The sequence below is a fragment of the Amyelois transitella genome, chromosome 5, assembly GCF_032362555.1.
Source record: "Amyelois transitella isolate CPQ chromosome 5, ilAmyTran1.1, whole genome shotgun sequence".
NCBI lineage: Eukaryota > Metazoa > Arthropoda > Insecta > Lepidoptera > Pyralidae > Amyelois > Amyelois transitella.
In genome coordinates, this window is record NC_083508.1 from 2625916 (window position 1) to 2640731 (window position 14816).

Sequence of the window (14816 nt, forward strand, 5' to 3'; positions counted from 1 at the left end):
TTCCAAGGGGCGGCGGGTCCCAAATAGCTGTTCATAGATATATATACTATACATTGAAAATACTTATAAAAAATACCGGGGGTGCTACAAAATGGATACTGATACCCAAAGATGTGATTAAAAAAATTGATTTTGAAGCATCTAGCAAAAAGTTAGTTGGATTACGATGAAACTAAGTTTGCGTTATAATTTAGCATCTTGGGCACGACACTGGCTACATTTTATCTGTTAATTTGGCTTGTATGTTTTTCAGATAGTAAAAAGAACGGAGCATTGTGCCTACAAAGTCACGGGCAAAGATAATATAAAGCGCGCGCCTAAAGCCATGAGGAGTACTTTTTAAATTCAAAACTTATTCATCATTATGGGACAATTCAATATCACTTAATAATTGTCATATCCTTTGGTCTCACAACATTGGTTGAAGTCAAATAAATTTCTTAAAACTAAGTTTACTGCCGCTTCCAAAGCGTCAGTGCAGAAGAAGCGGTAACAAACTGACTGTAGCATTTTTTTTTACTGAAAAGGGTACTTACCTTTCATCGCCGGAAAAGAAGCTAGATACAAAAGCAGATTTATGATTAACAAATATTTTAAGGCCCATGTAGGGAGACATTATTAAAAAAATACTATAAATGTAAAAATACTTTATTTCTTTATTGATTCTTAATTCTATTACAACAATACTTGTACAGAGATACACGGATTGCTCTTGATTCATTTGAAATATTTAATACTTCTAAATGAATAGAGAAAATTTTATTTGTTTAAAATTACATGTGTTACACACAATTGTATTCTTATAGACATTCAATTATTATAATACCTGAATGTAAATTGACTTTATTGGGTCAACAATGAGTAGCATAGCAGAGGTTTGCTTAAGTGTCATATTCACTGCCATACACACTACAATCTATGTGGAGATTGAATTTGGACTTCAAATTCAATGTTATCTGCTTATTGTGCCAGCCAATAAGGAAACATTTTCTTTTCATTTCAGGGACCATGCGTGTACGGATTGTTTATCTGATACAGGTTACTAATGCAGGTTTGTCTGTACAATATGTTACTTTTATTTCTAAATACTGTGCACAGAGGTACTTAGGACAAACAGACTTATGAACAGAATACTTGTAGAGGTATATTTTTTCTCCAACTATCATAACAAATCAAACTGCTGTTAGATGAATATTCAGCTGAGCTGATGGACTTTAACATTGTGAATGGTCAGGATCATGGCATCTGAATTGCAGTAGATGCTTCAGTAATTTAAAGGTATGTGTAATCTTCAGTAAGGAAAAACAATATACCAAATTACTTTCATTTCATAACTGTAAATATGACTCCTCCTCTTTCAGGCTCCTCATCATGTACCTCCTTGTCGCTGCCCTCAGCATCAGACAAGGCTGAGTCATCACTATCCGCATCCCTGTAATCACCAAACTTAGTAGTATCCACCGGCAACTCAGGCATTTTAATTCCTGCACGCGCTAACAACTTCTCGGCTGCATTCTGAGCTTCAATTTCTTTCAAATGTAAATTGTAGTCCTTTTGTAGTTGTAGAGATTCCTCTAACGATAATAATTTTGCAGGACCGTGCACTATGGGTGGAGGTGTAGCTGCAGTTACCTCCCAGTTTTTATGCTTCTTTCTATGTATCTCCTTCTCTGGGTTGTGGACATCAGATTTAGTTGTTTTAAAAGGTTTAAACTGTCCAATTGCTTTTGGTTTTGAATTATTCTCAGTTTTCTCAACAAGGTATTTGACATGAGGTAACTCAGCAATGTTCTCTAAGTCTGCTGCTGTAATTAGTGACTTTTCAGGTGGTAAGACCTTTAATTTCTTTTCTAGAGATGTACTTTGGCTTAAAATATGTAGAACATCTTCTGGTTCACTGTCGTCATCCGAATCCAAGTACTCATTTCTCTTGTTCTCTAGCTTACCTTCCCATTCTACGTTCTCTACGGATTGCTTATCTACACCGAGGTTAAGGTTGTCAAACAGGCGACAAGTCTGCTCCTCTTCTTCTTTCTCCTTCAATGTACTTAAAATTTTCTCATAGAACAATTTGATTTTTTCACCATTATCTGCCAACTTTGATGTAAAAGCCTTGTTATTAATTAGTTTTTGCTGTCTTTCTTTAAGCTCTAGGAGCTCTGGTATACTCTTTGATGATAAATCAGTAATCTTACCGTCTATTTCAGTTTTGGGAGGCGGTGGAAGGAGACCTGGTATTTTTTTATTTATTTTTTTCATGGTGTTTATAACAGTCATAATAGGTTCCTTCTCTTACTTATTATAGCTATTTTTGTATTAAATCACTTTTTTCTAATAAAAATTCAAGAAAATACAATAAAATTGTTGCAAAAGGTTAGAAACGAACACAAAACAAACACTAAAACGTAATTTATTAATAAGACGTTGACATTGACAATATTATATTATTTTATATATAACATCATTGTTTCTGTTACCACAACTTCATGATTACACTTTCAATGGATTATACATCTTAATTTAGTTCATAGAACATACATGCATACATATGTATAGCCCTTGCGGAGTAAACAGAGTCAACAGTCTGATAAGCCACGTTCAGCTGTTTGGCTTAATGATAGAATGAGATTCCAATGAAAAAATAAAAAACGAATCCCATGTTAAGCCCTTAGTAGCCCTTTTACGAAATCCATGGAAAAGAGATACTAATACACACCGGGAACCACACGGCACAAAATTTTACGTATATACAATAAATAATTAGTTAGAAAAGTTATGATATTTCGAAACCGTATTATTTTATAAGAGAATTATTTTATGAATGTGGATGAAAGGAAGAATTATGTATGCAAGGATCGTGACAAGTGGAAAGATAATCTGCCTCAAGAGGAGGCATAATTTTTTTGTAGGTATGATTATAGAATTAAGGAATTTATTCGCCTATTTAAATGTGATTTTTTCAAAATGTTGTGTTTAATTATGTTTTTATGTATACGTAAAATGTTATATTGTACATATTTTAAAACATGTCTGTTATATAGTTTGAGTTATAGTATAAGTTTTGCGACAGCGATTTTCTTTGAACTAAATTGAAACAGCTTATCCACCAAAAATTGTATCATTTATCCGTATATAAGCATCTCACGAGACGAGTTATTATTGCGTCCAAAAAAAAATTGTTATAGTTGCTGTCACTGTCAGATCAGTAAAATGAAATGTCAGTGACCATCACCAATTTACAAACGAGTGAGTTCTCGTTGTTGTACTTGACAAATTCGGGAAAGAAAATATTTTATGTGAAATTAAAATTAATTGGTTTTATAAGCAAATTACTGGTCACAAAAAGTAATATTTTTCGAAGAAATAAAGTTACTACTTCGTATCCCATTCAATGCGTTGATATAATAGATTTTTATTCTCTCGATCGAAGTGCAATCAACAATGGAAGATGCTACAGTATGTATAGTTACCTATACCTATATTATTGTTGATTGTATATTATTTGTTAAGCAATTTCGTTTTTAATATTTGGTTTAAGCAGCGTTATGCTTCAATTTATCTCCTTTCTTTATAGGTACCTTTACATTTGGAACCCATGCATCAAAGCGATGTGTGTGAGAAGAGGCTATGGATTGGCAACTTGGACACTAGAGTTAATGAGTATGTTATTTTTTAACTTCCTTAAACCATTTATAAATATTGTCATTACACAAAGTTATCTGTTGAGCCCAAAGACCTTGTCTGCCTTTTATACCATACTTGTCTAATTCTTAATAATTTATTACATCTAAATGTCTTAGCATACACATGGCTCCATACTTTGTTTTCATTTAGTGATTTTACATTCCAATAGATAACACATTCCAATAGTCTGATGCCTGTTGAGATCAACTCTTTTTAAATAATGGTTCACCACTTGTGATGAACATTTAGCATTCTAAATGTTCATCACAAGTTGTACCATTGTACTAACTAAGTATTTGTGTCACATTGTGTGTTAATAAATAACAATTTTTCTCATTACCGGTATCAACTATTGAAAATGGTTCGTGTATATGGAAACATCGAGAAGTTCGACATGCTGTTCCACCGGACTGGGCCCAACTTTGGGCAACCCCGGGGTTTTGCGTTTGTTACGTACAAGCTGAAGCAAGATGCAATTAATGCCATGAAATCACTCAACGGCCAGCTCCTTGGAGGCAAGAGGATCTGTGTGAAGTTTGCAAAGAATACATCTGTAAGTGTTGTATTTATTTAAGTACTGTTAAATTAAAAAAAGGATAAATTTACTCCAGGAAGGCATGCATGTTTTTTTGCAAAATTGAGTTTGTTTATAACCTCTTCACTGTTAAACTACTGAACTGATTTGCATATATATTTAGTGTAGAGTATGGAGAAGAACATAGGGTATCTTAATTGCAGGTGAAACTGTGGGTGAAAGCTAGTATTTAATAAATTGTAAATTTGTATTTCTTAATTTCTTAGTTGCACTTTAAAAGTACTACAGATGTTTTATAAAATTTAGCACAGTGATGATTTATGTTAAACATGGGCAAAAACAAACATCTTCTGAATTTATTTTTTTATTTTCAATCATTTCAGGAGGACCAAGAGAAGCCAAAACCAGAGTTAGGTATTGCCGCACTAGCAGGCGCCAAGCCAGAGTCGAAATTAAGCAAAAAGACCGCCATCCAGTCCATAGAGGCTAAATTAAAAATGATGGAAAGTATGAAGCCTGGAGATGACTTTGAGATAAACAAATTGGCAGCAAACGAGACGCCAATCATAGCTCAGTATCAAACAAAACAATTGCCGAATAAAAGCATCAGTTCTTTTAGAAGAAGGCACCCTTATCATAGGAAAAGATAAAATTATGTTTAAGTATTAGTTTAATTTGCTTCTGGGTACAATTTTGGCAAAAATTTATATTCTTAAAAAATTACATGTTCCAAGTTTTATCACAAAATTATAAATATAATAGGTCTGTCAACATCATATATCATAGGTCAGTCAACATCATAAGTAAGTATAAAAACATAAATACATTTTATTAACAGCTAACAGTTTTGCAAAGACTGAATGGCCATGTTCAGCTACATGGTTTAATGATGGAATTGAAATTCATATAGTGACAGATTGCTAGCCCATCGCCTAAAAGAGGAATCCCATGTTTAGTAGTCTCAGTATTCAGATCAAAATTCACCATTTGTCGTTTTGGTTCAGAGAAGAAATAAATATGTATTTGAATGAACAACAGTATTATGTAAAACATTTTTATTCCTCCTCCTCATATTAAAAGCAATACCTTTACAAACACGTAAATATTTGTGTGAAATTAGTGGGGTTATCTACTATGCTTGTAACATAAGTAAAAATAAGGCTGATTGCACTCTCATTTAATCAGTGTCTATTTTCAGAGATAACACAAATTGTATATTGCTAACCGACTTAAAAAAAGGAGGTCATTTTCTTTAATTCATAGTAGTCTTGTTTTGTATATTGTACCCAGCAATCTCAGTAAATGTTGGAAGTAGATTTAAGTGTGTCGTGTAATTTATAATTAGTTTTCGATATTTTTATGCCATGAGTGTGTTCAATGTGAATGCTATGTGATTGTGATAGTGAAAAATATGAATTTTGCGAATTAACAAAATACTCAACGAAAACTTTAATTTTAATAATGATCACGCTGTTTCTATAAGTTGGCTACATCGTAAAACAAATTACTTTTCTTTATAGAGGAATTATGAAATGCTTACAAAATTTGCATTATTATTTTATTCAATTGTAGTTTTGCATTGCTTAAAAATTATGGTACCCTATAATTTCTCTATTAAAGAATGATGTATTCACCTTCAGTTTGTTACATTAACAATACTAATAAAACCTAATGCAGTTTGGTTTTTGAAACAATGGTGTTAAATAAATAAATGTAGATGATGTCAATCTAAAATATTGTTTTTGTTTTATATCAAACACATCCGATGTTACCAAAACGCGAGTGCCGGGAAACGCAGTGTAGGACGGCGCCCCGCGAGATGCGATGATGTTTATTGAAGTCCGTGATGACACGTTGGATGCAGGTTGCCTCTAACTGAGCGAAGTGGAAGTTATTGGGGGAGGCCTATGGTCAGCAGTGGACGTTTTATGGCTGAAATTATGATGGTGATAATACACCGAAGTATGGGCTTTAATGTAATCATTTGACAAGCGAGAGAAGTCACGTGGCTTCGCACAACGCATTCTCAGAACGCAGTAAAAATATACAATACGAAGGTTCAAATACTGAAAACTAAAAAAAAAACAAATTCAATAAAATATAATTTATTGTTAGCCAACCGTTCATTATAAGCTGAGTATAAATATAACAAGAGATCTTATATTAGAAATTCACTGTTTAACTTACAGGCGGTCTCATTGACGAACATAACATTGGTTCTTACAATAGAAGTTACATAAAAATATTTAATCAAAGATAAATAAAAATCACTACAGATAAAATAAACAATAATGCAAAAAGGACTAAAATTTACCGCGTGGTTTAAACAATTAAAAGATGAAGACGCGGTACGTGTTTATTTTATTGTTGAATTTTTCACAATTAGTTTTAAATTCACTACACAGATTCACAGATTGTTTTTATGAATAATTAATAATATTGGCAATAATTTACACATACAACTATGTTCTGTAGCATGGTTTCCATAAAAAAAAAACAAAAATGTATTTCTCTACCTTTTCATCGCACACAACCTGCTGCAATTACGTAAATTTTATATTATTTTGAGAAAACATGTTATATACAATTCTTTTTCCAGTTCGTCAATATATATGGCTAAACTCAATAAATTGGCAACATTAGGTTAAAATTTCCTAGTAATCTACATGAATACACTTTCACTGGTCCTAAAGCCAGCAGTAACGCCATTTGTCAGGGAGCTGGCTAATTTTGGACTAGTAGCCATCATCAGATAGTCATCATCTTCCATCTTTTTCGTCATTCTCGAATATTGCGACTCGTCATCGCCTTCTTTTAAGAAGTCTTTGTACTCTATGCACAGCGGCCATATTTTTTTGCCGGATCTGTAAGAAAAAATTGGAAATAATAAAACACATATTCACTGATGGTTTGCTATATCTGCAGGCTTTCATTCGTATCAAAAGAACATTAAAAATAGAAAGTAAATCAGACATATTATGTCGAGAAATTACTTAATGTTATATCTCGAAATTATACTCGAAAAAGTGAATTATCTAAATCATTTGAATTTAGTCAAGTGAAAAACGCGTTTTAATTTCAGATATTTTACAGTGGGTACTGTAAAAAGTATCAGAAAATCAAAGTAAGAATAAAATTTCCGATTCATTTATACGAAACTATTGTTCCCATTTTGGGACTAATTCTCACCTAGGCAAGGTATAAGGATCGTACGGGAACCATTCATCGTATTGTTGTTTCACAGTGGACAATGTGTGCCTGCTGTTCTTCTCTATGATGGACTGGCAATAGACAACTTGGTGGGCGCGGGTCACGGAGGAAAAGGCGTGGGTCACTTGCGGCGGACACGACCGCAGGGGGTTGAGGGCGCACGTCACTAGCCTCGGCAGGTTTAGGGACTCTACGAACAGGAGACCTGAAATAATATAATAAATTTTCATTATATTTTGATGTATATATTTAAGAAAACATGATAAATTTCTTTTATTCAAACTGTGTAAGTTTTGTAGTCACGTCTCGTTCCATATCGTATGTTTATCCGTTTGTTTGTAAATACTTTATTGTACATAACAAATTTTGAAAAGTACATAAAAATAACAATGCACAAGATCCCTGTGAGGGATTACTTCCAGTCAACCGGATAATTCAAAGAAACATATCAAGTTAAGGGATAGTAGCTACAGCTAGTTACAATGGCAAAAACACTTTAGAAAACATGTTATGGTATAGACAGAGCCAATATTCACAAGACTCCATGAATTTAGTATATATTATTTTTCAAATAAAATACCATTACTCCAAAAGAATGCTTGGCTTAATTACAAAATCAATGTTTAGAGAAATTTCCATTATAAGCCTATCACTTAGTCGCCTTTTACGACATCCATGGGAAATAAATGGGAGTAGTCTTATTCTTTTTTCTATTGGTGCCGGGAGCCACGCGGCACAAACTAATTAAAAAAAATCAGATATAGGTACTCACTTTCTTTACTCATGAACAGGTGATGATTCTTAAACGCGACCAGATAGAAAACAGCATGGCATATCGCATAAAACGCCCCATGGTGTTTTGTGTTATCGGTAGCCGTAGTCGACTCCTGAGTTGCAGTTATATACGAATGACACCATTCCGCCATGCTTTTTAGGTAATGTATCAATCTGCTATTTGGCACTCTGACACAGCGGGCTAAAAGACCAGCTAGGTGGCTTGCCGCCGTTCTTCTGGTCGATAGGGCTCCGGGCCCCAACCCGTGGAGCCCGGCTGCGATGATCCAGAGATTGTTCAGAACTCGATCGGCACATTGCTGGCTTATTGATATTGTGTACAGTAAGAGGAATTGGACGTGCCTGTAAGGAAGTCATAATTGTAATTTTAGGTGTTGTGAATTGATATCTTAAGATAGCATGTTTATTTATACTTAAATGGAAATCAAAATGAGATACTGTAAAGAAGTTAAACAAATAAACTTTTTTTTTTCCTTTTAGTTTTGACGGCCTTTGTGACGCAGCGGTGGTACGCTTGCCTGAGAAATTAACTTTTTCTGATTGGCCTGGGTCTTGGATGTTTATCTATATAAGTATTTATTATAAAAAACATTATCGTTGAGTTAGTAACTCGTAACACAAGTTTCGAACTTATTCAATCAGTGTAATTAGTCTTGTGCATATTTATTTAGGTAAACCAACAGCGATTACATACTACATTCATAAAAACAATGCCATCTCAGTTCTAATGTAAGCACAAGTTAAAGGTAGACTTTAACTGGCAACATTTTATAAACAAATTCAAACTTAAGAGTCTTATCAGTTCATTACGATGAGTAAATATGATCAAAAAGAATCGTTAGACTATGATAATTTACTTATTACTGCTATTTGTAATAAGTAAAATCTAAATTTGTATTTATTTATGACAAGTTAACAGGGATATGACATGCTGTTGTGAAACGACAATAGACCTATCCTGAAGCTAAGATATATTAAGAACTTTAGAAATAACTATCTTGTTTTATGTTTTGAACCCTAGGGTGCATTAAAAGCTAACTCACGCGGATTCTAATCTTTATTTACAAATAAACTTTATCCAGACTAATGCAATGTCTTCAAAGTAGTTAACATTTCAATAAAAATTAATAATTTACCTTGTCCCATATGTAGGTAATATTATCCTTTCGAAAATATTGCACATAACATTCATCGCTGTGTCCCTCTCGTCTTCTAGCCATTTTAAAACTTCCAGCATACAGTAATCTAAGGTCTCGCTGACTACATCTTGTTCTTCAGACTCCATTTCAAACATCGTATCGTCTTTGCATTTATTTTTGTTTGACTCTACTATGTTGACATCCATTTCTACCATCCTGTAATGTAGAAGGGCAAATTAAAGATACTAAAGAATCATGATTCTCGGCTAAAAGGCCACATTTAGATGATGGCTTGACTATAGAAGTGAGAGTCATGAAAGTGACAGGTGGCTGACCCCTCGGAGCATCTTACTTATCAATCCATGCTAATATTATAAAGCTGAAGAGTTTGTTTGTTTAAACGCGCTAATCACAGGAACTACTGGCCCGAATTGAAAAATTCTTTTTGTGTCGAATAGACCATTTATAGAGGAAGGCTTTAGGCTATATAACATCACGCATCACATGGAGCAAAGAAATAAATGAAAATGTGAAAAAAACGGGGAGAATTATTCATCCTTGAGGGCTTCAATGATGCCGATAATAACTATTCCAAGCGGACGAAGTCGCGCTAGTATTAAAGAAAATATACACAGCTAGTATTAAATAAGATAAAAATGAATAAAATTAAGCTTACCTAGTAACAATTGCAGCCATAATCTGTTCCTGCAACAGTGGTATGTATTTGCTCATCCAGATCAGATTGTGAACGTAGGACCTGTTGATGTAACACCCCGCCTTGTAATAGGGGAATTGTTCTATTACTGTCCGCATCAGAATGTCGCTTGTCCTGCAATTAAATCAATGTTTAAAAGTTTAATATTTTTATTTAAAATTTTTTTTTTAGTCTCAACAAAAGTTTTAATGGATGTTGTAACCAGTGCTTGATAATTTGGTCTTAGTATAGAATACCGAATGTTCAATTTAGTACTGAAACTGAGTGGTTCTCGCTCCCCTAGTATTTGTTTTAACCTAAAACAAATCGGCCAAACAGGTGCGACATTGTAATTTGCAATTATCGCAAATTAAGTACTGTTTAAAAAAAAAGCAAAGCAAGTGTGAAAGAGTTTGTATATCTAGGATCAAAGTTTACATCAGATGGCAGGTGTGATAGTGATATTGAAAGGAGAGTGAACGCTGGGAACATGGTGAATGGAGCTTTGCATGCCTTTATGAGCAGTGAGAAACTGTCCAAAAAGAAAAAGGTCACGACATTATTTTATGGGGGTAAAAGATGAGTATGACAAAAGAAGCATGAAAGCAAAATAAATGCAGTGGAAATGAGAGCGTTAAGGAGTATGATGGGTGTGAAATTGAGTGACCGGATAAGGAACAGCGTGATAAGGGAATGTTGTGATGTGAAAGAAGATGTAGTTACAAGAATAGAAAAGGGTATGTTAAGATGGTTTGGTCATGTGGAGAGGATGAATGAAAGCAGGTTGACTAAGCAGATATACAAGGAGAGTGTGGAGGGAAAGGTCGGAGTGGGAAGGCCTAGACGAACGTATCTTGATCAAATTAAGGACGTCCTGGTAAAGGGTCAGGTCAAGAGTACCCGAAACCGCCGAGCTTGCATGAAGAGAGTTATGAATGTAGATGAAGCGAAGTATGCAGAGATCGTGGCAAGTGGAAAGATGTAGTCTCTGCCTACCCCTCCGGGAAAGGGGCGTGATTTTATGTTCTGTTTTCACAATTATACAAGTACAGTATTTCAAGTGATTTTTGGAAAGATTTCTGTTAATGCCAGTTACCAATACCTCATGAGACTCATGTTACGACGTCTCGTGAGAGTATATTTTGGGATTAAAATGGGCATAAATATGATAAGGGTGGATCCTAAATTAATGATTTGCCAGTTGTTCACACAGAATTCTCTGGCAGATAACTAGGGCCTGATAGTGTAGCCCCAATTGGGTGATAATGCAGGCAATCATTCTAGTAAACAAGATTACACAACCAAATTGGCCTACCTGTTAGTATATACCTAATGGATAAGGTAATTCAAAAGGACTTCTTGAAAGTCCCCTTGTTGACCCTGAAGTGTTCTCCTCATTGAAGTTCACTTCATCGTGTTACTGTCAGTTTCTCTACAGTTCATATATAGAGAAAATTTAACATAGACCATCACTCTTTTTGATTGGACTCCATGCTTTCAATAATTATCGCAATACTCTTGTTTGTATCAGTTGGGTCCTCCCTCTCTGAAGGATATCAGGTCAATAGACACAATCCAGGCGAGGTCAGATAAATACTGACCTATCAAAATAGGAAGAGAATTCTAGGCTTTTCTCGCTCAATGTGTTTAAACAACTTTCGACGCTAAAGTCTTCAGCTGAGAGTTTGGCTTCACTCGGGGCAAAGCCAAATTCTACCAGAGTTTAAACTCTAGCTGGAACATTATGGTATTTGCCCAAAACTGAAAGATTTATTAGACAATAAAAAGTATCTTTTTATATCAATATGTCCTTTGAGATATTAAGCAATATTTGTTGCATTGTCAGATTTTTTCAAAGCACATTTATAGTACTATAGCTTAGAAGAAAAACCTTTAGTCCTCTCCCTTCCCAGGCAACATAGGCTTGTTCCAAAGCCCAAAGGAGATTTGTATCTGTGGAGCAGTATAGATCATGTCCACCATCTGCCTTGTTTTTGTCCCTGACTTCTTTGACTTGGAATATGAACCGTCCCTTCACTGTGGCCAAAGAACATGGGGACTGTTAGGAGATATATAGCAGAGAAATCCAGTTATTTTCTCTTAAGTATCTCCAAATTCCATATTGGATAATTGGTAGATTATCCCTTAAAGTTACAACAGGTAACTGTGGTTACCTATCTCGCATAAGGTCTTTTTCACAATCAGGTCAACAAAACCATTCTTTGTTCGATGCAAGAGGTTTCCCAAGTAAGTATATCAGCACTTGCCAACGCTGCAATGAAGATTTCATAAAATCAGTCTTTTATACCCACTAATAAGTAGGCCCTTGCCCACCTAAATATAGTAGGTGGTTACTGCAGCAGTATTTTGCATTCTCGTCAGCCGAATATTTAAACATTATTATGACCCTTCCATGTTTGAATTTTGAGAGAGTTACACATGTGCATTGGACGGCCGTGCCAACTGTAATAGTTTTAAGGTCATAGTGTGTAAGGGAAATGTGAATAAAATATGACTTTTAGTAGTAAAGTCATCTATCTATATCATAATCTCAGAAATTTAAAATTCAAAATGAATTGGAACTTAGGTATTTAAAAAAATTAAGATACAAGACCAAAAGTAAAGTGTCCTGAAAATAACCAGTAAGAACTAAACAAAAGTCCAAGTAGGAAGGTGTCTAGTGGAAGATTAGTACTTACATAGGCATGATAGCTACAATTTGTGCTATGATTGTGTGAATGTTGGACCACAGAGAGACAGTCTCATCAGTTGGACTCTCATCCCAATTTTCACCATCAGCTGTAATAAAAGTATTTCAAAATTTAAAATATGTTTTTTATTGTTTAATTTATGTACTAGATTCAGTTATCTAGTGTAGAGTTAGGTAGACCTAGCTCTTTACTTCTGTCATAAAATTTTGCAGAAATTATTTTTCTAGAAATTGTTAGGTGAAATTCTAGTTATGACTAGCTAATACGGCTTTATGAAAGACATTGTTATACTGCAAAATTTCATGAAAATACATTGATTAGTTTTTGTGTGAAAGAGTAACCAACACACACATCTTTTAAAACTTTCACATTTATAAAACAGTAGGATTTAAATATTATGTGAAATCAAACTGCTTACTGAATTTAGTTCTATCATGAATTGCAAGTTTTTTCAAGTTAAATTATGTTGCAATATCATATAGGTCAAGATATTGGTATAAAATTGCATAATATTATGGCAAGTGTAAGAAACATGGTTTTAAATAACTGAAAGTCAAACAATATTTATTAAGATTGTTTATGAATAGTTTATCTGTCAAATTACCATGTTTATCATTCATATCAATCATTTCTTTACAATACTGTCAGATAAAGGACTATGTGCATTATTCTTATCAACAATATTGTTAGCTCTCATTTCTTGGTTCCTCGGATTTAATAAAAAAGGTTACCTTTGAAACACCGCATGAGGCATGTCATAACTCTCGGGCAGTGGTATGTGTGCGCAGTCACCAAACTCAGCACAAACTTGCTGAACAATTCAACTAGCTCCGACTTACGGCTAGCCCACTCAACATTACACACTAATTCTACAAACTGACTAAAGTCCCTGTTAAATAACACTACACACGACAAGCAGTCTTCAAATAAAATTCTAAAATTGTCATCATTCAATGGATACTCCTTTAACACCTTCATCAATTCAACATAAGGACCACTGTTGCCTTCTCTGGTGTAACTTAGAATAATATTTTCCACTTGTTTCTCAGATAATTTAAACTTTAAACGGGTAATAGCGGCTTGGCGATTAATAGCTTTTTGCATCAAGCTAGCTACACTTTTATTAGCTGTTAAAGCCATTTTACTTTTTGAGATCTGACGAGACCGACTTTAAATATGCTACCACTTCAGGTTGCCGAAGTAATTCGGCCTTTTTATGGTTTAACACTTCTCGCAACACGTTGCTACTGTCTTCAAAAACTGGTGTTGAATGACTTTGCTCGTAACTTGTGCTTGGTTTGCTGTAGCCTGAACTAGATTCTGATACTTCTGTGCTCTTTTTATCTTTCAGATATGTTTGTAGTCTTTCTAAAACCACTTTATTATCTCCTTCTTTCTTATCCGCTGTATAACCTTCTTTAGACATATCTTCTTAATAGTTTACATGGTAACTGAGTAAAGTATGTATTAAAACAATCGGTATATATTCACTTTTAAGTATCTTTTTTACTAATTTTTGTAATTAAATTCACGAAATTAAATAAAATACAGAACACGTGCTAATTCTACGTAGATAGCCGCAGTAAAAATGAATGACAATGACAGTTGACATATGTGGGTGATTGATACAGATAGTACGTGATGTGCCATCGCTTTCTTGGATTGGTCATGAGGTCATGTCACTTTGTCATGTCATGAATAGGAAGGGGAGGGGGTTTCATTGCTAACTGTCAAAGCCATCAAAATGACAGTGACAACAGTAGATATGACCATTGACCACGTTAATTTTTTTTTTCATGTTTTTGTTTAACCTTTTGGCACCTTCATTGATTCATTCATAAATGTTTTCGATTTTTTTTATTTATTATATTTAATTACCAACATTTAGTTGTTTATTTAATGAATTACAATTTTGTAGTATTTTTACGATGATTTTGTGTAAACAAATTTTTGTTTCTTAATCGGACTAAGTCATCTATTAATATTTTTCAGAATGTTTACAAATCATAGTCATAAATCGTAACGTAATTTCATTCATTGATAAAATT

The 14816-nt window shown here is 34.0% G+C and overlaps 3 protein-coding genes across 4 annotated transcripts; 1 reads left to right on the top strand and 2 right to left on the bottom strand.

The window, feature by feature from the left end:
- Window positions 1–632: 632 nt before the first annotated feature.
- On the bottom strand, window positions 633–2414 carry LOC106138199 (DNA ligase 1). The gene has a single exon (XM_013339289.2). It carries the CDS (start codon window positions 2275–2277, stop codon window positions 1324–1326), a length of 954 nt encoding a protein of 317 aa, XP_013194743.1. The 5' UTR covers window positions 2278–2414; the 3' UTR covers window positions 633–1323.
- Window positions 2415–3132: 718 nt separating this feature from the next.
- LOC106138269 (probable RNA-binding protein 18) lies at window positions 3133–6050 on the top strand. Its single transcript, XM_013339383.2, has 4 exons — window positions 3133–3456; window positions 3575–3660; window positions 4027–4237; window positions 4603–6050. The coding sequence occupies exons 1-4, from the start codon at window positions 3442–3444 to the stop codon at window positions 4867–4869; spliced, it is 579 nt and encodes a 192-aa protein (XP_013194837.1). The 5' UTR covers window positions 3133–3441; the 3' UTR covers window positions 4870–6050.
- Window positions 6051–6308: 258 nt separating this feature from the next.
- LOC106139297 (RNA polymerase I-specific transcription initiation factor RRN3) lies at window positions 6309–14373 on the bottom strand. 2 transcript variants are annotated; one of them, XM_013340720.2, is made up of 7 exons: window positions 13500–14373; window positions 12757–12856; window positions 10040–10192; window positions 9361–9579; window positions 8202–8566; window positions 7409–7634; window positions 6309–7083 (listed from the first exon to the last, which is right to left on the bottom strand). In XM_013340720.2, the coding sequence occupies exons 1-7, from the start codon at window positions 13906–13908 to the stop codon at window positions 6882–6884; spliced, it is 1674 nt and encodes a 557-aa protein (XP_013196174.1). In that variant the 5' UTR covers window positions 13909–14373; the 3' UTR covers window positions 6309–6881. The 2 variants fall into 2 exon arrangements, with proteins under 2 accessions (XP_013196174.1, XP_013196182.1); XM_013340728.2 differs by lacking the exon at window positions 13500–14373 and adding an exon at window positions 13187–13329.
- Window positions 14374–14816: the final 443 nt, after the last annotated feature.